Below are 23,678 nucleotides of genomic sequence, written 5' to 3' on the forward strand. Positions count from 1 at the left end.
GCGATTCACTTTCTGGGTGTTCACCAGTTCGTTTACCCTACCTAACCTTCTTTTCTGGTTGCGATTCGCTTAGTGGTGATATCTACAAGCTCTCGAACCTAACCTAACCTACTTTCTGATAGCAATTCGTTTCTGTTAGGGTCACAGTTCTAACCTAACCTAACCTACTTTTCTGTAGCAGTCGCTTTCTGGTGGGGCCACAGTTTAACCTAACCTAACCTACTTTTCCTGGTAGCGATTCTTTCTGGTGGGTCACAGTTCTAACCTAGCCTAACCTACTTTTCTGGTAGCGATTCGCTTTCTGGCGGGGTCACAGCTCTAATCTAACCAAATCTAACCTACATAAAATGATTATATTAAAATGTGGTTAATTTTTATTAAATTATTTTCCGTTGAAAAAAATAGTGAATAAAAAAATCGAGAAATATTAAAAAAATAATCTGTGGTTTGACACAATTGTTAAACAAAATAATTTCGTTAAAAATTCATCGAATATTTTCTATTAAATATGTTTCATTGAAGTAAATAGTAATTGAAACAATAATATTCGAAGTAAAAATACAAGGACTAATATTATATGACACATTTCCTGCGAAACGAAATTCTGTGAAATTTCTGTCTGTGAAAGAAGTGAACACCTTATTTAATAGATAGTCTATTTGGAAGAACTTCATTTCATATTTTATTATTTCAGACTTTTTGAATCAATTTTATTTATTTCTTGATTTTGTAGCGATTTATTTATTGTTGGGGTCACAGTTCCAACCTAACCTAACCTAATTTTCTGGTAGCGGTTATTTTTGTTGGGGTCACAATTCTAACCTAACCTCACCTACTTTCCTGGTAGCGATTTATTTTTGTGGGATCATACTTCTAACGTAACCTATTTACCTGGTTGCGATTTATTTTTGATGGGTCGCAGTTCTAACCTAACCTAACCTATTTTTGGTAGCGATTTATTATTGTTGGGGTCACAAGTTCAAACTAACCTAACCTACTTTTCTGGTACCGGTTTATTTTTTTAGGGTCACTGTTCTAACCTAAACCAAACCTAACCTACTATTCTGGTAGCGATTTTTTTTGGTCGTAGTTCTTCTGATGTTTTATAATAATACGTCGAAAAATAAACAGCGATGTTTATTTTTATTTTTTTATTCGACTGGATGGCAAACGAGTAAGTGGGTCTCCTGATGGTAAGAGATCACCACCGCCCATAAACATCTGTAACACCAGGGGCATTGTAGATGCGTTGCCAACCTAGAGGCCTAAGATGGAATACCTCAAGTGCCAGTAATTTCACCGGCTGTCTTACTCTCCACGCCGAAACACAACAGCAGTGCAGCACTGCTGCTTCACGCAGGATTAGCGAGCAAGATGGTGGTCGCAAACGAGCGGACCTTGCACAAGGTCCTACCACCTGCATTTAGTTGTTCTGTCTCATGAATAGTTGATGAAATGTATTTTTAAACAAATAATAATCCTTGTACTGTTGATCTTATAATTGTGGCGGCAGGCTTAGCGAGTAAGAAGATGGTTTAGAGAATTATACTTATTCTTGGGATAACTTCATGGGTACGAATTATAATATATAAATTTAAAATCTATTATAATCTATACATTATTATTCATAAACGATCAAACTATTTATTAAGCTAAAATCGTTTGTCTTATCTGTCACTTCGACATTTATTGTGGGACAAAGCATTTGTTAGTAACGGCTTGTTAAGTTTCGAATAAGGGTTATTCGGAGTGTTTTTCAAAGCGCGAACCCCGGGGGTTCGCGAAGCCTCTTTAGGGGGGTCGCAAAGCCCCTATCAGAGAGCCTACTCCGAAAATCGAAAATCGAAGTTCGTGTCGTACCGTCCCTCTCACTATCGTATTAAATAGGTAGTAGGTATAAGCGACAGAGGGACGGCACGTCACGTACTTCGATTTTCGAATTTCGTTGTAGCCCCGCAGCTTGCTGGAAAAAAAAACATTTATTTAGAAAAATGTAACTAAATAAATAATAATATTTATCACAAAATAAAATACATGAAAAAAAAGCAACAGGTAGGGGGTTGCGAAATATTTTTACATACTAAAGGGGTCGTGTAATGAGAAAGGTTGAAAAACACTGTATTTATAGGGTATCCCTGCTTGCTAAATAAAATTGTGAAGTTACTAACATCTCTGAGTAGCCTGTGGTTACTAAAAATAACTTATTAGACATACCTACCTACTTATAACCTGCCTTTGTATTGGGAAAAATTCTCATCAAATCAGGTGGTCACGCTATTTTTCCATAATTATTAAGTATCATACAGGTGATTGAATTTCCAACGAAACGCGGGCACAATTTACCTTAACTCTTTAACAATAAGTGCATCGCATTGTTTCGGAGGGTTAGGACAATGCTCGGCCTCCACCACAACCGTTACTTTAAAATGTATGCTTTTAGCAAAACGTTAACCTCTAACAACGTGCTTCCGTTTAATTCGACTAACGCCACCGAACATTTTATCCGCGTAACGCGTAAACTGTTTGCATAACGGGCCGTTCACACGGCCATCCTCCACGGATGACCGCCGCGCATTTCGACCGGACTAATCGTAATTTCAGAGTACTCGGAAATAGGGCAGAAAGCAGAGGCCGGAACAAGCGGGCAACTGGCACAGCGAAAATTTGAATAATGACGCTCTAGCGGAATACTCTTCAAGCTACGGTGGCTGCGTCCGCCGGCGTCTTTTGGTTAAAAGTGCCAGCTATCAGCGAGCCATTGTGTACGGAAACTCGAGTGCAATTTATACTCGGCTGGTTTATGAATTAATTAATAAGATTACTTACGGTTACACAAGGCAATGGTCTGTGATGTTTATTAACGCGTGCTAGAGGCGCTCGTGCGCGTTTGGCATCGCATGCCAATTACAGAAGACTGTAACAACCTCAAAATGACAACGGCAGTTTGGTAGCGTAAAGTAGTTATACAAATATAAACACGTTCTGATAAATTTTAGTTTGTATTAATTTTTCGTACTTAATCCATGGACCTTGACAATTCAAGAGCATACCTGTTTGCGCTTTGGTAATCTTAGTGCAAACATCCTTATAAGGTATTGTGCGACTGCAGATCAACGTCTAAACGAGATAAAATAGCGGCAACTCAAAATATGAAGCTTCTACATCTTATGTTATAGAAGTACTTACCTGCCTAATTCGCATTAATTGGTACTACTCGTTGGATGTGGCTGACCTACCTACTTAAGGGTAGTTATCTATAATATTACATTCAATACTTATCTTTAAACGAGCAATTATTGTATATTCAATTCTTTCAGGGATCTCGGAAGCGGCTCTAATGACTTCAATCAAATTTGCTATGTTGGATTTTCGAGACGAACAATCGATGTAGCTTGGTCTCATTTTTGAGTATAGGCGTTTCAAGTTTTTTAGTTTAGTTTAGTGCACAGGACTGTATTGGGAGACTACAACAGACATAAAAAGAGTCGATACGGGAAGCAGAAGTCGTCAGATCTGACGGCACGTCAGTAAATGAATTAAAAACCGGCCAAGACCGTGTCGGACACGCCCAAAATAGGGTTCTGTAGCCATTACGAAAAAATTAAGTATTTTATACGGAATCTTCCATAGTTTAAGTAAATTTTATACCTTAGGCTGCTATTTACTCTTAAACTCACCTTAAACTACTATTAATTCTCAAGCAAACTTAACTGTTATAGTTATTATTATTATTAAAAAAAGTTTGATTTACTTACTACCATCCTGAATTTTTTTTTAAATTTTCCACCCACCGGTTTAGATTTTAGAGGGGGACGCTCGATTTTAATGAATATTTGCATTTTAAAGTTGAATATTTCGCAAACACATCGCTGAATCAAAAAATCGTCTTAGCAAATCCCTAATGGTTTTAAAAGACTTATCCAACTATATCTACACTATAGGGTTGGATGAGAAAAAAAAATCACCCCCACTTTACGTCTATGGTGGTATCATCATCATCATCCCAGCCTATATACGTCCCACTGCTGGGCATAGGCCTCCTCTCAGAACAAAAGAGGAGAGGAGAGGTATGGGAGGTACACCCTAAATTTTTTTTTTATTGTACCATTTTGACGGCATAGTTTACATATATATCCGTGCAAAATTACAGCTTTCTAGCATTGATATTCCCTGAGCAAAGCCGCGGACAGACAGACAGACAGACATGGCGAAACTATAAGGGTTCCGTTTTTGCCATTTTGGCTCCGGAACCCTGCAAAAGTCCTTGCCATTTAAATCTGCAAAGCTTTCTCTGACACAGATTCCTTACAAAATAAACACGAACGAGTAATTATAAACGACCTTCCCTCGGTCAACACTCGTTAGAGCAGGTAAGTGTGCAGCAGCGGGACATAATTCTGGAGTGGCCTGGCACCCTGCGATTATTGCGTACTCCGTGGTTACGTTAATGCCGTAGGCAGCGACTCGTATGCACCTCCGATTGAAGCCTTGCACTGCCACTTAGTCTAACCTACATGCACTACATACTGTCGCATTATGGACTGTTATATTTGTTATTTGCGTGATCAGTATAATAATAATATTAGTTATGTTACCGACAATATGCATAATCTGGCATTCTGTGAATACATAGGCATTCTATACAATGCCTGAATATATAATGTATACACATTGCGGTAACAATATATATTTATATTTTTGTACATATTTTACTATTCTTCATAATACCGGAATAAGATACATTAGTACAAAAGTCGTGTACTTAATTACGGGAGTCATAAAAATTGTGATTAATAAAAAAACAAAAAAAAAATCTTAACAGATTGGAAGATAAATATAACAAGTATGGTATGGCTAAATACTCAAAAACCGTAGAGTTGTTCTAGGTACTAAATTATAATTAAGTGTTACAACCATAATGGGTAAAATTAGTTAATGATTTTTGCTTCCCACGTTACGAGTTAAAAGGAGGACAGTAGACTAACCTTTTTTTTCTAGCAAAATTATTTTAAGCTCTACCGGTATCCTGAGATGGATACGCTGCATTTGTCTGGCCATTTTTAGATCATGTACATTACAGGACCTACTTATGATGTCTTTTCTTTAGGTATCTTGTTTATACTCTACTGTAGTTCTTTAGGTATTGTCATACTCTACTGAGTGAAAGTATCTTATCTCACTATAATTATATATCTTTTCACTTCTCATGCTCCTAAAAGTTACTTAAGTCTCTGCTATCGGGAGCTCCTTTTTATTCTCTAGGGATTAAAGTATTTTTTTTTAATTTTCGTTGGAAACCCCTAAACAGCCAACACGGTGTTTGTGAATGGCCGGTTTTTAGGGCTTGGAAATAACCTCAAAATGATAACTGCAAAAATATTAAAAATAAAACACGATTTAAATTCGTGAAACACAATTAATGTTTACCTACTAACATAGATCTGCTATTAAATTATATCAAGGATTAATTCATTTTATTATGCATAGTCCAATTATTATTAAAATAGTTTTAAATTTTGAAACTGTTGGCTAAATAGGTATGAAAGCTTTTAAAGCGTTACTTCATAAACAATAAAAGAAAAGAAAAAACCGCGCAACAATTTTTTTTTTGCTACTTATTTGAATTTTGAACGTACGAGTTCGACCGACGACGACGATCTCGTGTCATTATAGCTTGTTTAAGTTCCTCGTTGAACAATCTACTATTTTAGGTTGTCAAAGTTCACTGAATTTAAGTAGGTAAGCATAAGTAACATTATGGTGATATTATTTGTTTCTGGAATGCTCCAGCGTCCCTTCATCATTATCTTCCTAAAATATTCCAATGTATCTAAGAAAATTTCTCCACGGTAAAAATGTGCAGTTTAAATTGCCGTCTTCGGATCATTGTGTAAAGAATAACGGGGCACCAATTATACGGCGGTCGGATTGGATGTGACATGCAAAAATGAGGCATCACAATTAAACGCTCATTTTATCGGAATTGAAACGATGCCGGTAACAGTTGTTAACGTTTCTTATTTGGCATGTCTCCAATCTTGTCATTGATATATCATCATCATCATCATGGCCGCGTAGAATCCGTTTATCGCTATCCCGTGTGAACCAGGCGATTTTCCGGGATATAAACTATCCTATGTCCTTCACCAGGACTTTAAAAGTATCTTGTACCTATCCTCTATTTAGCCGCAAATTTTTACTCGTAAAGGTAACTAGTCAAATAAATTTGGTTCGTTCTCGCTTTTGACACTGTGAAATAGTTAATCTTTATATGAAACTGTTGCGGGCAACAGCTATTTTACCTGGGAACAATTATTCTGTCACCACCCTGCAGGAAATATATCGATGCAACTCTAGCTGTTCCCCGCGACTCCGTCCTCGTCGAATTTAAGATTGGTTTTTTGGAATCTTTTTGTATTTTTTATTTCAATTCCAAATTTTTTGTTACTTTTACGGTCATCCCGTAAAACCTATATCGAAAATACAAACTGAAATATAGATGCACAGAAAAACCAGAAAATAAGACCAGCGCTGGGAATCGAACCCAGGTCCTCGCATTCTGTGCCGTGTGCTATACCGCTACACCACCGCTGGATATTTGTTTCTCGCTATTCCGGGGGAACTATGCAATTTTTCAGGATCAAAACCTATCCTTTTGTCCTTCCTTGGGACTCGAACTACCTATCTGTATACCGAATTTCATCTACTTACATCGATTCAGCGGTTTAGACGTGAAGAGGTAGGTAACAAACAAGCAAACAGACTTGCAAACTTTCGCATTCATAATATTAGCGGCATGATTTAAGCAGCGTCCATTTCGGTGCGGAGTTTCCAGAACATGGCCTGTAATCAGGAGCGACAGCTACGACCGAGTCGGCAAATAAATCCAGCCGTGCCCAGGAGACACTCGTATACCTATCAATACTTACTTAGGTAATGTAATGAAAGGCTCACTAAGAATATTTTATATGTACCTTAGTGCATATCTATGTGTGAGTGAATCATCTATTACTTAGATGTCGTTACATGTATGTTGGTCTACGTTTATTTATCATAGATATGTTTAAGCTTTTGTTTAAATTACTGTACGTGATCTCTGTCAAACATAGGAAGGTACTCTATTATTACATAGGCACTCTGAACTGACTGCCTGACTGCTTCTCTAGTGTAATTACTTGCTTGGCGGTGTATCCTTCATCACATCATCATCATCCCAGCCTATATACGTCCCACTGCTGCGCACAGGCCTCCTCTCAGAAGAGAACAAGAGGGCTTGGGCCATAGTTCCCACGCGGGCCCAGCAGCGCGGCGCGGGTGTATCCTTGCTTAAGTACAATATCCACATCTAGGCTTGAGTGAAAATAATCGAGAAACCAAAATATCGTAAGCTTTTTTTCAATAATCGAATATACGAGTAAATTCGGTGTTACTCGTATTTTTTTTTATATTCAATCTAGTATTTTTTTATGTGACTGGATGAAAACGAGCAAGTGGGTCTCCTGATGGTAAGAGATCACCACCGCCCATAAACATCTGCAACACCAGGGGTATTGCAGATGCGTGGCCAACCTACAGGCCTAAGATAGGATACCTCAAGTGCCAGTAATTTCACCGGCTGTCTTACTCTCCAGGCCGAAACAAAACAGTGGAAGCCCTGCTGCTTCACGGTAGGATTAGCGAGCAAGATGGTGGTAGCAATGGTTAGGACCTGCTTTATTGTCACTCCATGATATTCTTGCTATTCCTGGAATAGTACAAATTTTGAGCACCAGAATACGCCCTCAAACTGACCTCCTTATACCGTTTCGTTAAATAAAATAAGTATACTTATTTACAACTAGATACTTAACTACTTACTTATCTATACAAATGTTCCCGTTTACGTTAGTTGTCTAAAACTGTGAACCTACCTATACATATATGTGACTTCTATCTCGTATACATAAAAACATCACGTATTTTGGCCCAATTCCCACATATTTAAATACTGCTTAACTCGATTTGTAGAGTAATAAACACGGTATTTACGCAAATTAAGTTTTTAGTAAGTGAAATGCCGACGTGACTCTGTGTGTAACAAATCTTTTGAGTGATAAAATAAGTATTTGATGAGGGATTTAATGAGCTACTCACTACGTGCGACTAATAAGTATCAAGAACAATATCATTTATAACGGCACCACCGTGACTCATGGCTTGTTAACTGTACCTACCTACTATGCATGTGTTCATCTTGTTTAAGGTATCTAATCTACACCGTATCACACCATGACTGTAATAGGATCGTGTCAGCTGGGCTACTACGAAACTCGAAACTCGAAGTTCGTGTCGTGCGGTCCCTCTGACACTTATACTATTTAATACGAGAGCGAGAGGGGCCGCACGACACGAACTTCGAGTTTCGAGTTTGTTAGTAGCCCTGCAGGTATGGAATGCAACGCAACACGGACTACAACATGTCAACGATGTTTCATGCCCATAAGAAGCGTATCGACCACAGATCGACATCCATCGACATCTAGTACCATACGGCACGTTTTTGACGCTAAAACCCACAGAAACAAAAGACAATCTCTTTGCTGGCCATGGCTAGCAATGTTGTATGAAATTCCATTACTATCCCCTAATTTGAAATTAGAACGAATCTTCAATAAGTAAGTGTTGTACAAAGACGTACCTACGTGGCGTTCTATTATCACAAAGATAAGGATGACATTTCCTTGGATGTTTGAGAAATAGTATATTACTGCAGAGGGCGGGAATAGTACATTACTGCAGAGGCCGGGAAAGAAAGGCTTGCTCATGCTTTCTCAAACATGCACTAAAAGAAATAAAAACTCCTAGAAATCAATGTTTTATTCGTAAGACAACTAAAATTGTACCAAACACAAATTATAACTGCCATCTATATAAGTGTTTCTTTCAATCTAACATGATTTAAAACGTTAAAATAATCCCAATAAAATCAAATTGCTATAAAAAACATGTACATATAAGGGACTACAAAAATAAAAAATCACGTTTCTAAACGAAACTTTTGAAATGACAATGGAACTTATTTGCAAAATGGCTAAAGCCCAAGTCCAGCCAATCACATAATACACGAACTGCAGCCCATTTAATCAGCTACATTAAAATTTTATTATGTACTTAAATAAAATTGTAATTTGACATAAAACGCGTCGGCAATATTTATATATTTACATATCGGATACCTATTCATAGTCCTGTGAATTTATTCAGTAACTAATAAATGAACCATAGAAATTCAGATTTTTAATTTCAAGTCGTGTATAATGGCCTTTATCGCGGATATTTGACGTTTTGCATAGAAAAAAAGAACTAAGCCTGCAACAGTATATTTTGAATCCTGTTTTATGGAACACAACATAAACATTACATAGCATGTTTGAGAAAAATACTATTCGCAAACATCCAAGAAAATGTCGTCCTTATCTTTGTTTTTATTTTAGCCCATTTTAATTTTAATTTAAGCATATACCTACGAAAATACTAAGATTAGGCAGTATCGAATGGACTTAGTTTCTTTAGCTTTTTGAAAGAAGGGAAACATATGAAATGACTTGACATTGTGGTTGACAGCACGTTGACACTTGACAGTTTGACACACGTACTCACGTACACAGCCCGCGAGGTATATAAATAGGACATGTTTAGCTGCAATTAATTTAAAAACATCTCGAATGTAAGAGATGTACTGCCGAGAGTGCTTAAAACGAAAATAGTTACTTAAAAACGCAATCAAAGATGATTGAAGGGAAGGGGGCAGTGACCCAAGCCCTCCTCGGGACCCTTTTGACGTGGGGCCTGACTGCAGCCGGTGCTGCTTGCGTATTTTTCGTACGAGGAAAACAGGTACAAAAGTTTTATACACTTACGATAAAAAGTAACACATGAAACACAGCTTTTCTGTACATTTGTTTACGTCTAATTAGTACTTTGTGAAGGGCGTCTAAAATTGGGTTTTCATCTCTAGTTGGTAATGAACTGTAGGTAATTTATAACCACAATTTGCCAGTTCTGCTGTCGTAAGCATGTAGGTGATAAGATCAATATTTATGACACTTTTATTTTCATACTTTTATGTACTTTCATAATGTATAAGCATTAAAACACAGTGAGTAGAATTGATGTTATGGATTATCAATATTGTATTTTCAAGCATTGTTTTCATTGATTTGGTTTGGTTATGATTTGCAGAGAAAACTACTAGATGTGTCACTGGGATTTGCTGCTGGAGTGATGACGGCTGCTTCTTATTGGTCACTTTTAGATCCCGCTATAACACTTTGCGAAAAGCAAGGGATATATGGAAAATTTGCATTCCTTCCTGTTGCTCTGGGCTTCCTACTCGGAGCAGTATTTGTGTTTGGGACTGATGTATTCCTAGACTATTTGGGACTGAACTCAACAAACATGATGATGTGTAAGTATTACTCTTTATTGTTATCTTCAATCTTACAGTATTTCACTTACAGTGCACAAGGTTGTAATAGTAGATTATGTTCTTTTCATGGCAAGTGGTGATATAAATAGGTATACTTAGAGAATAATATGAGGTTAATAGTAATAAATTAACAAATGAAGCATTCATTGTGTGAAGTTGTTTACCTTTACACACTTAACACTATTGTTATTGGTAGTGGTAGATCAAATTATTGTTACCATGGGTTGTAAGTGGAACAAGAAAAAGTGTTGACTTGACTAAAATTACATACATTTTTTATCAACATTCAGCAATTTGGGTATAAAACATACTTACGCAGGCATGCTCATTCTTATTAAATTAAAGAATGAATATAGTATATATATTGTGCTTTATTCATAAACTCATGGATAATTTGTGCAGATATTTATCTCACTCCAAATACACCGAAACCAATAAAATAAAGAAAAAGAGAAAGTTATATAATTTAAACAATCTGGAATAAACTTAAAACACATCAGTACTTGGAAGGATATAGGTAGATTCACAGTTAATTACATTAGATATGTTTGCTACTTCAATAAGTTCCAGTTGCAAACAGTGGCATAGTTAGGTGGACAAGGGCGCCGGTGCATATAAAAAGAATTGGGCCATCACCCCGCATTCCACGTAAAATAGCTTCAACTTTTATTGGCCTTCAAAATTATTTTAAAAAATGGTTAGAGCCTGCTCGCAAGATTTTTTTTCTCTTTTTCTTTTATGCTCCTCTCTTTTCAAAGCTTAGGTTAGAGGGCCCCTGAGGTCCAGGGCCCTGGTGCACTGCACCACCTGGCCATACAATAGCTACGCCATTGGTTGCAAAGTAACAGTGGGGTGGAAGGAGCCGCCTCCCGCCTGACCTTTAGTCCCAGCGGGGCCTCCAAATGTCCCCAAGTTTTCCTGATAAAGTTTGATTCGTGAATGTGGCTAAAATATATTTAGTACATCAACTTGTAATTTTGAGGGGCCTCATTCAGTTTGCCGCCTCAGCCCCAAACAAGCTTACTAGGCCGCCACTGATGTGCCATAATAAATATATGTAATGTAAAAGCTGTTTTTTTTGGTTCCATTTTGAACCAGAGCTTAGAGCTACATTAAATATGCAATTTCTATTTCATAAATATTTCTATTTTATAGTCATCCATGAATATCAATTTTGAATGTTTAAATGGCTCAGTTTTTTTTACTATAACAAAGTTTTTGGAAAATATTAGGGGTTGCAATGGTGCAAGATTTGTGCATTAAATTATGTATGAGCTCACAGCTTTAGAGCTGCCGCAGACTTACAATTTCAAGTTGGCCAACTAAGTTGCACTGTATACCAATAGTCATTTAATTGGATAAAATGCACGGGCTATCATTAAGTTAGGTAGGTACTGGTTTATTGGTATACAGTGCAATTTAGTTGGCCAACTTGAAATTGTAAGTCTGCGGGCCCAAGAACTACCAAATGTATAATTTGTTTTTATTTTGAGAAAATAAATTATGGAACTGTGAAGTTTTCATAACAAAACTAAAATCATTACTCGCTTCCTTTGGCTTTGCCATAGTCGATTAAAAAAGTGAAACGATGAGAAATATAAAACTTTGAAGGGTGTTTTTTAATATACATAATATGAGTTTCAAGCTGAATTAACAAAACATTGTTCCATTATTTATTCAACTCTCCAACATACATAATAATCAAGCCAAATTGCTCTACAGAATTTAGAGGGATATGGTTGGTCACTTTTTCATACTTTGGAGTGCAAAAAATAAAACTCCGAATAGGTTGAGTGTCCATTATTTAGACTATAAAAATAAATCGAATCATGGCCAGACAGTTTGATACCTTTCGTTGTAAGATTATATTATAGACTATATTGTTACCTAAATTTACATGAATGTAAGGCAGAGGAGTGAAGATTGTATTTAAATTTGAATATTTTATGAGCTGTATCTTAGTTAGATTAATCAAAGTGACTTGGGGAAAATCTTTACTGCAAAGAAACAAACAATAAAACTTTATTGCCAGGGATAACATATTGCTACTCTTTTTATTAGTTATGCTACATTACAATTATTTATTTCAAACCAGGAAATACTGCGTGTAATACCATTGTTACTTTTATATCACATAAATAATCTAGGTATTGTTTAGTTTCGCTCATAACTAGAGATTAAGTATAAACCCTTATGGAAGTTAAAATCTTTGCGTTCCGAGATTTCTATCTTATCTCTGAGGCTTACAGCGGCTACCGCCACGGGCGACTATCACAAGGCGATGCCTTATCATCACTGACAAAGAATAGCTTCATACACTATATTTGTAGTAATAGTAATACACGTCGCTATTGACGCACGCAAGGACAAAGAGAGTTTTGATGCAATACTACGTCGATTTATTGGATTGGAATTCAAAATGTTTCTATAAAAGTTAGTTATACGCTGTTATCGTTGCTCGGCTTTATACTATAGTACTATAGATACATCCTGCTTTTTACAGTTTGTAGGACCCATTTGATTTGTGTGTTCGTATGTAGGACTATAAAAAGACATTAGGAACCGTCACTAGCTAGGTTCTTCAATCAGGACTCTATATGCACAAACCATATTGTTACTTATTAAGTTATTAGGTTAGGTACTTATCAAAAGCTTCCAACGATGCCTAATACAATAAATTATATCAGTTTTAACATGCCTTATTCTGTAATTTGCAGCAATAACAAAGAGTAAAGAAGGCAAGGAAAAAATGGAGGATCTAGAGATGATGACTGCACTCAATCGGCCGTCAGTGCCGACGAGTGTAGTCACCCTAGATCCTCCTCAGCCGACAGACTTCGCTGATTGTATCAACAACCAGCACTCGGCGCAGCGGCGGCGCGGCCATCATCACTCGCAGCACTCGCTTACGGTAAGACCTACTCCGTGAACATGTGAAGGGTAATTTTATTGAATCAGGCTTTACTTTGCGGAGGTCCATATCAATGAACTAAAGTAATTTCTTTGCTCGCACGCGATCTTATGATAGCTCTCAGAACTTTCTCCTTACTGTCCCTCTTTCAAACTCGTAATTCTATGTTTATTCTTACACTGTCCAGGCCACTCGGTTGTGGAACTCCCTACCGATTGACTTGAGGTGCTCAAAGTCCTTGCCTATCTTTAAGTCTATGCTTCGAGAACACTATCTGTCATCTTGCGTATGAATATTAGGGGGAAGTCCCGTAAAACCGGACGGCACCTATCGCCGGACACTCGTAATATCTCGCTAATGATATACTAAACATATACACATACACACAGTTGGTTCAAAAAAAGGACACCCATCCATGTGTCATGGCCCGCGGTGCCACGGCGCTGATTTTCAGTGGGTTTTATCCGAATTAATATAGACCCCCTACATATGGCTATAAGTCCTTGACAAAACGCCGACAAGTAGTTCGCGTCACTCTCGCGAAGAGCGTCAGTCTCGTGTAGAGAAGCAGTTGATTTCAATCACGGCGCAGCGTTTGGCGTCTCATGGCCATAAAGCAGCGGCTCACATCCTTTTTGGCTGGCGACCCAAAGTATAAGGATAATTGACATTGAAGCGCTAAACCTAAAACTACCACTGAAATTGACGTTATTGTAAAATACGTACAAAAAGTTTTTTTTAGCACATGCTTTAATTAAAGAATTCTTCGACCCATCCCAATATTGCCCGCTACCCGAATTTGTGTCATGACCTGAGATTAAGAAACGCCGCTTTAGAGTATTATTTCCTTTTCTAGGTTCATCAATTTCACCGAAAAAACGTTAGACCAAATGCATTCTTTCAGACACTTTTATTTAACAAGTAGAATTACTGCTATGTTGATTGGATTTGTCAGCATAAATTATTATCACCTTTAACCTGTCCTCTCCCAGAGGCTCAAATTTTTGCCCAAATTCCTTTGATCCTGTTATTCTGGGAGATGACAGATTAATCCATTAGTCTGTTTGGATAAAATTTAGACAACCATTACCTACCCGTTAGTTATTAAATGACTAACACTTTTCGGATAAAGCTAATTGACTATTTAATTGATTCCTGAACCACGTTGAAACAAAAATTAATTGAAGTTAAACAAAAATTTTAGCAGACTAACAAATATAATGAAGGTGGAATTTAATTTTTTGATAGGTACTTACTTATGTATTATAATAGCTAGACAAGTTGTACTAGGTATAACTATTCATCATCATCATCATCATCATCCCAGCCTGTCCCACTGCTGGGCACAGGCCTCCTCTCAGAACAAGAGGGCTTGGGCCATAGTTCCCACGCGGGCCCAGTGCGGATTGGGAACTTCACACGCACCATTAAATTGCTTTGCAGGTTTGTGCAGGTTTCCTCACGATGTTTTCCTTCACCGCAAAGCTCGTGGTAAATATCAAATGTAATTAATGTATGTAATTAATATAACTATTACGTCGAGGTAATTATTACACGTTTTTTTCTTCAGTTTTCTACTACTTTAGATAGAATCCAAGAGTAATGCCAATAAAATTACATTGTATTTAACTACCACAATATTGAAATGATGCTATAATTAGATATATATATGAGTTTATTGTTTATTCTGTCTGGTATGCTGTATTTTTCTCATAGCGGGATCTCCTGTCACAGGTATTTTCACATACCTACTAAGAGGTCACTAACCTTCTTGCATGTTTGCTCTGGCTATTGGAATAAATACATTTTTTTTTTCATAAGCTAAGTTCTGACGTTTCCTCGCTGTATTTTTCGTTAGATACCTAAAAGCTCATTTCAAATGTAATTTATTCTAAAGCTGAAAGATCCGAGCTCGGGCTCGAACCCACGATGCACTTAAGAGGCCACAGGTCAAACCGCTACGCTGCCACGGCTATTTTACTTAACTCTCAGCATCACCATTTGAGATTTTCTTTTCTTTCTTTCTTTCTTTCTTTAAGACTTACGCTCTTGTCGGTGGAGATGGCCTCTTATTCCTTTCTTCCGCCAACCTTTTGACTTCCTAATATGATCTGAAGCTAACTCTATGGTTGATGATTTCAGAAAGGCGGCGAGAACGGCGACGGCGATCGCCGGGACAGCGCGCAGCGGTCGATGGAGGCTCGCGCGTCGCAGTGGAAGCGGATAATGCTGCTAGTGGTCGCCATCACCGTCCACAATATACCCGAGGGCCTGGCCGTCGGGGTCTCTTTCGGCGCAGCCGCCATGTCGGAGGATTCCTCCAATGCGTTCCATGTTGCCAGGTAAGAAATTAATTTTCAAAACACAATCTTACACACCTTTAGACTTGAATTGACTCAATTCGGTAATATACTAAGAGGCCTTATTGTCTAAAGCAGCGTTTCCATGAGAGATGTGCGAGGATATATTGCGAGGAATATGTTTTTCATTAACCAATAGAAATTCTTCATTTACCTCGCCTCGCTCCACTCAGCTGTTTCCACCAGAGATGTGCCGTGCGAGGATGTGTAAATGAAGCGTTTCTATTGGTTAATGAAAAAACATTCCTCGCAACACATCCTCGCACATTATTGGTGGAAACGTAAACAGCGTACGCATCAACGCAGCAACACACTTGGAATCAACATCGTTTTCACCACTTCTTTCTATCAGACGGTATAAGACGAGGTTAGAAAGAGATGTTGAATGCGATCCCAAACCTCATCGCATTAGACCTCTGGAGGCCTCTGGAGTTGCAAAATATTAACCTTTATTTACCACACTGTTACTTTAATTACAATTGAGTAATACACCAATGACCACTAATTAATACATTAATTAATAATTGAAGTGAAGTTAGATACCTTACGCTAAGCCTACTTGTGTAATAGAGTAGATAAAAGTGTATGATTTTGTCTGAAATTAAGGTTTAAATAAAAAAAAATTTTAACAAAAAAGTAAAACCGACTCCAAAAAAAAAAAAAATAACAAAAAATGGAACCGACTACAAAACCTTGAAAATATTTTTCTAGGTAAGTAGGTACGTACTAGCTCGAAGTCGGTGCCTCAGCACGAGCCAGCAGGAGTGGGACAATTCACAATAGTCGTCTACCTCACCTACATACTATGGGTTTCAATCCCTCCTGTTGGGTCGTGCTGAGTCACCGACTTCGAGCTAGTACGTACCTACTTACCTAGAAAAATATTTTCAAGGGTTTTGTAGTCGGTTCCATTTTTGTTATTTTTTTATTTTTTTGGAGTCGGTTTTACTTTTTTGTTAAAATTTTTTTTTATTTATCACTTTTTAGTGATTTGTAGCCAAATAACATCTCACAACGATTCCATTAAGCTCAAACACGACTTAGTTACGTTGTTTTATAACAGAGTTCCGTTGCCTACCTTCTGGCTTCAGCATCAGATCAGTTCGAAGAATCATTAACTTAAAGCTTCTTCTTAGTTGCTTATCTAGTTAAGTATTATTAATCATGATAATTTAAATAACCCGTGCAATACTTGTTATTGATAGTAGTATTCCGTTGGTCAATCTGGTCTTCATCATCAGTTCCACTTCACCAAATTATGATTTGCAAGAGCAAATGCACGAGTTACTGCTAAATATATCCAAATTACTATAGGTGTCCCTACAATATTGAAGAGTTCCTCGATTTCCTTAAGATCAGATCATGAGATCCTAATTTGCTGCTTATGGGACCTAATTGAAAGCATTCCTAGACGAACTCAAAAAAATTTTCAATCGGTTCATAAATGACGGAGTTCTGAGGTAACAAACATTAAAAAAAAAAAAAAAATACAACCGAATTGATAACCTCCTCCTTTTGAAGTCGGTTAAAAAGCTATTCGTGTTTTGACATTTGTTCTATGAAAATAGAATTGAAACCAGTCTTTACCACATGGTTTAGGGTCGCTTCCATTGAAGCGAAACGCTGCGTGCAGAATCTTTATATCAATTTAATTGAAATCCACGCCACACAAATGAACTTAGTCAATGGTAACGCACTCTATCTAACTCTGGTCTGCATCAAAAGTGGGCAACGGAGAAAGAAGATATACCGATTGCATAGCTATATATACAGTGCATCTAGAATGTTAATGCCGCTCGGGCGGGACTAGTAGTTTTTATTTTTCCTTTTCCTGAGGTGAGGATTCAAATGAGAAAGAAAAAGAAAACCGATCTTTTGTTTCGAATTCCGAACGACTTTAGCAAAGTAGTTTGAGTGTAGGTTTAATAGACGTACTGTCTGGAGATAGAGTTACGAATATTTCTCTGTTACAAATACAAACCCATAACAGCCATAAATTAACGACACGCTGTATTAAAAAAATATATAACAAAAAATTGAACCGACTACAAAAAACCATGTAAATAATTTTCTACCGGGCTGAAGTCGGTGCCTCAGCACGAGCCAGCAGGGGTGGACCTATAGTCGTCTACTTCACCTACATACCTACTGATATTTTAGACTTCAATCACTCCTGCTGTCTCGTGCTGAGGCACCGACTTCAGACTGGTAGAAAATTATTTTCATGGTTTTTTGTAGTCGGTTAAATTTTTTGTTATAATTTTTTTTTCACGCTTTTTAGTGTAAATAATCTAAGATACAATAGTTTAATGTCAAATGCTCGACACTTTTTTACGAAAGATTGCTTTTTCTGATGCAGAGACGTTCATTATTGAGGAGTCCTGGTGCTTCACCACCCGTTCCATTGTACCATATGCATTACGACGAGCATAAATTGCTTAGCAACTGTGTTAAAGTAATTGACATTCAACCCGTGAAGTACTTGTTATTGAGTAGTAGCTCTGTTGGTCAAATGTGGTCTTCATCATCAGTTCTACTTCACCAAATTATGAATTTCAACAGCAAATGCACGAGCTACTGCTAAATATATCCGAATTACCATAGGCGTCCCTACAATATTTGAAGAGTTCCCTCAATTTCCTTAAGATCCAATCATCAGATCCTGATTTGGTGCTTATGGGACCTAATTGAACACATTCCCATACGAACGCAAAAAAAAATGTTTTCAAATCGGTTCATAAATGACGGAGTTCTAAGGTAACAAACATAAAAAAAAAATACAACCGAATAGATAACCTCCTCCTTTTTGAAGTCGGTTAAAAACTCAAATAACGCAGCGCAAATGGCTTTGACGATATACTTGTAGTTAAATATTTACATTTATTATCATATATTTAAATACTTTTCTTTATACCGCGGAAGAGGTGATAACCTGTTGGTTGCATTTAAAACGTTAGAAAAGTGGAACCGAGATTTGGATCAACGTATTTATCAGTCAAATTTAACAGATTTGCACTTCCTCTCACCTAAGCGCTTGTTTTTTAGGGTTCCGTAGCCAAATGGCAAAAAACGGAACTCTTATGGATTCGTCATGACTCCATATATCACAGCCACTTTTTTCCGAAACTATAAGAACTATACTGTTGAAACTTGGTAAGTAGATGTATTCTGTGAACAGCATTAAGATTTTCACACAAAAATAGAAAAAAAACAATAAATTTTGGGGGTTCCCCATACTTAGAACTGAACTCAATTTTTTTTTTCAAACCCATACGTGTGGTGTATCTATGGACAGGTCTTCAAAAATGGTATTGAGGTTTCTAATATAATGTTTTTCTAACTGAATAGTTTGCGCGGGAGACACTTCCAAAGTGGTAAAATGTGTGCCCCCCTCCCCCTGTAACTTCTAAAATAAGATAATGATAAAACTAAAAAAATATATATGATGTACATTACCGTGCAAACTTCCACCGAAAATTGGTTTGAACGAGATCTAGTAAGTAGTTATTTTAATACGTCATTTACTTGCTGTTACGGAACCCTTCATGGGCGAGTCCGACACGCACTTGGCCGCTTTTTTTACACAACATATTGTGGTCACAGTGATCATTTAACTCCTCCTTTTTACGACATCTAGAACCGTTTTAAATCTTGATAAAACGAAAACACAGAACTCACAAGGGGCACTGTTAAGTTGAAGTTTTAAATTGCAGTATGACCCAATTAGGCCTTATTTCATCATGTAATTGTATTATCAGCTATCTTAAAACTTTGTCACATTTAAAATTAGACATTTCACGAAATTGTGCATATCATTCAAGCCATGCATGATAACACAATTTAAAATACTCCTATCGGACTCCATGTCATGACATCTGTATATTTTAACCTTTCAGCTGACATTGACGGTATAGCTGTACTCTTCTAACATGAATGACTACGCCCGTATTGTCATGACAGTAACAGCAGTGAAGTTTAAATAGGCGTATTCGTTTCTCGTTCTGCTCTGCCTGAGATATCGTTAACGAGGATTTTTTTACATGTTGTAACTGTTAAGATAAATATGTAAGTAGGTATGTAAATTAATGAAGATTGGAGAAGTAATTTTTATAGCAGGATATTATAAATACCACAGTTCTTGAACGTTATTTCGCTAATGTGTATTTCTTTAAGAAACTGCTTATTTTCTTGATAAATAGTAGAATATATTTTTACTTATGTAAATTAAATGTAAGTAACTTAAGATCATTATTTTTTCCTTGAGATCCTGAAAGTAGCTTTAACAAAGAGTTCCCTCTTCATATTTCATGCAGATTATGAGGTAGACCTCAAAAGTAGCGTATCTTTCAAAAAATATATCAAAAGGAACATAGAAACTATTAGTAGGTAGTTTGGTTTATTAGAAAGTGGTACCTTTAAGTACTCCTAGTGTAAGTTTTCGGTACAAAAACGTATATTGCGTTCGCGTTAAAGTCTCAATTTATATGGAAAACGCTTAGAACGTTTGCGATGTTCGTGTTTCTATAAATTGAGTTTGAACGATCGAGACTGTACGATAACTTACACTAAGAAGAAGCCTTTAAGCATCAAAATCAACAGCAGTTTACGTACGACGCACTAACATTACGAAACGATTAAGTAATTTGGTTAAATACAATTTTCATCACACTTGCTCGTCAATGATTTTATTCCATGCCTGTATACTAAAGGACAATGGACTCAATTGTTCTCGCGGAAACTATGGATTTACTTATAGTTTTCCTCCCCAAGGGTGTTATGACTTTAGTTTTAAAAAGTTAGTAGAGTACGTTATTTCGGACTAAAGAGGATTCAAGTCAGCCGACGTTGTATTTACATCTTTAAAACTTAGCTATAACCCAATTATACCCCATAAAAATTTGCCACGCTTCATGAAACATCGTTATTTTTATATTTTAAATTTATATCAAATTGTTTTGCAATAGTTTTAGTAAATATTTCTTAAGCACGTTAGAACAATCTGGCCGTAAGACCATTTGAATTCTAAACTAAACACAGTTTTTAGCATTATTTATGGTAACGCCTCGAAAAAAGTGACAATCAGAGTGGCTACTACGAAATTCGAAAATCGATGTTCATATCGTTTTCCTGACGCTAATATTTTGTAATACGAGAGTGAGAGGGACGGTACGATACGTACTTCTATTTTTTTCCTCGCAATGTGATGAAAATCATTGTGTGTATCACGGGCCGTAAGGGGATTACAAACTCGAGTCATTAAAAGTCCTCCGCCTCCGGCGTCGGGCTTCTAACAGACTCTCGTTAGTAATTCCCGTCTTACGCCCCTTAATGCACAAAGTACTATAATGAGCAGCATGTGCAAATACTACTCGTTTATCTTCAGTTTCTGAAAAGTCCACATTACTGTTTACAATGAAATCGCCACAAGTAACACTGAAGGTGCTCAACAATAACTAAATGCTCACTACAATATGCCATGATTTTCTTCCGAATCACTTCACTTGCCTGCCATACCAACGTTTGCCATGAAATATATAAAGTCGTGCTGTTTTTACGGTTCTGAAAATAGTAGTTAGGTACGTTACGTTAGAGTAATAAAAATAATGTTTCAAAAATTAATTACGTAATGGAAAATAAAAATTACGAAAAACTAGAAACTATTAGCTTTTTCCCGCGGCATCGTCCGCTTGGAATTAGGTTTCCGCGCGCTGTTCCCTCGGGAACTGCATTTTTACGGGATAAAAGTAGCCTATGTCACTCTTTGGCCCATAAACTATCTATATGCCAAAAATAACGTTAATCCGTCGCTCCGTTTCGACGTGAAAGACGGACAAACATACAAACACAGACACTTCCACATTTATAATATTAGTATGGATAGCATATATGACATTCGAGCAAGCGATAGAGAACCGTTTTCTTCACATGGTGATCACTTTATAGTTTGAACAGCTGTAGTGTCGATTATCATAATAAATTAAATTAAGCCAAAGTTGTTGTGGTTTGCTAGGTAGTCGTGCTTTAAGGTACCCGTAAAACGGGGTGAATATGAACTATTGGCGCATATTAAACCAGCCTGCTAAAAATGGACGCTTGATTTTTATTTTTTAATTTTCACTTTAAGTTGAATATTTTGCAAAAAAAATCACTGAATCGAAAAATCGTTTTAGCAACCCCCTAATGGTTTTAAAAGACCTATCCAACAATACCTCTCACTACAAGATTGGATTTGAAAAAAAAAAACAACCCCACTTTACGTCTATGGGAGGTATTTTTTGAATTTTTTATTGTACCATTTTGTCGACATAGTTTACATATAAGTATATTCGTGCAAAATTACAGCTTTCTAGCATTGATAGTCCCTGAGCAAAGCCGCGGACGGACAGGCAGACAGACAGACAGACAGACATGGCGAAACTATAAGGGTTCTGTTTTCGCCATTTTGGCTACGGAACCCTAAAAAAAAAGTAAACAGAAGTCGTTGACCGTAAGGGACAGTATAGTGCAGTGTAGTATAGTATAGCATAGATGTCGCGAAAGCGTCCAGACAGCTTTCATTCACGTTGACCGTGTCACCCCGCGTTCGTCTGATGTTTATGTTTTCTATTCCACGTATTTGTACGAGTATGTATACCGAAGAAATTCAGGGCGTGATCTGTTTAACCCTTTTAGTCGGCCTTGCGAAGACTGGAGTTGACAATGCACCGTGTTTTTCTTTGTTTTCCATTGACTTCAAAACAGTTCATTGATAGAAATAAGGTACGTGATAATTAAGTTTATATCGGATAACTCACGTCTGAATTCGAGTTTAGCTGGACATGTTTCGGGCTAATCCGTTAGCCTTTCTTCTGGGAGCAGCGCGACTCGGCGGCTGCTGCAACGCGCGCACTGCACTGTTTTGGTTAAATTGAAATTCGACAGAAAATTGGGCCCACTCTACATACAAAATTATCTATTACTGCATACATTTGTGTGCCAGATTTTCTGCGGCTCAGTGTATTTTTTTAATATTGCATATTATTTTGTCTTTAACTCCGACGCAAATAGAGGAGTATTATAGGTTTGACGCCAATCTTCGTAACGTCTGTCTGTGTGTTCTCAAAGGGATGGACCGATTTCGATACGTTTTCAGAATCATAACCATTTATTGCTTTATACACATATGTGTACGAGACCTTACAAATAAAATTGTCCCAATAATAAATCCTGTTAGGGCACTACAATTATTCTTAAATTAACCATTAATATTATTAATATTTATTCTATGTAAAAGCGAGTTACTTAACGGTAGTTCTTAACTATGTTTCAATAAAATCGGATTAGCTGTTTTTGAGATACTGAAATTTGAAATGATAATGTTTTCTTTTCTCAGTTGGTTAGATTGTAGCATGAAACACTAAGCCCCATGTAGACCATTGAAGAACTTGCATGCAAGTTTCATAACATCGCTGGCTATTGAGAGACTACGAAAACAGTTGATCAAACAAATAACGCAATGTACTGAAACTTTCATGCAACATACAAGTTATCGCGTGGTCTAAATGGGGCTTAACTGTGCATGGCTCCTCGCTTATTACGGGATCGTTACGTTACATCTGAAACAATTTTCCATGCATTTTACGTGCACTAATTGATGGGTATGGAGCTACTCATCTTTCCCGTGTTTATTACGAGGCATTCGAATTTACAGACATTTGTTTTATATGGTTGGTAATTGCTAACGCAGTGGCGACAATGTAGCAGTTATGTTGTGTAAACGAAGTCAGATGTAATAAATTTGTTTCGAACAAAATATGCCTCGTTGAATTTCTTGCAGATTTCTTCTCAGCAGAGGTTTTTTTCCGAACCGGTGGTTAATTTTTCGACGTTCGTGCTTCCTAAAGCCTAAATGGAATAAAAATATTTTGTTTGACGTGGTCTTGGAATAAATTTAATTTTG

General features: G+C 37.0%; 1 protein-coding gene across 1 annotated transcript; it reads left to right on the forward strand.

Moving 5' to 3' along the window:
• Positions 1–9,633: 9,633 nt before the first annotated feature.
• On the forward strand, positions 9,634–15,725 carry LOC141443266 (zinc transporter ZIP11-like). The gene is made up of 4 exons (XM_074108474.1): positions 9,634–9,876; positions 10,222–10,447; positions 13,186–13,379; positions 15,522–15,725. Exons 1-4 carry the CDS (start codon positions 9,769–9,771, stop codon positions 15,723–15,725), a joined length of 732 nt encoding a protein of 243 aa, XP_073964575.1. The 5' UTR covers positions 9,634–9,768.
• The last annotated feature ends 7,953 nt before the right edge of the window (positions 15,726–23,678 follow it).

Source organism: Choristoneura fumiferana, chromosome 27, assembly GCF_025370935.1.
Source record: "Choristoneura fumiferana chromosome 27, NRCan_CFum_1, whole genome shotgun sequence".
Classification (NCBI taxonomy): Eukaryota; Metazoa; Arthropoda; class Insecta; order Lepidoptera; family Tortricidae; genus Choristoneura; species Choristoneura fumiferana.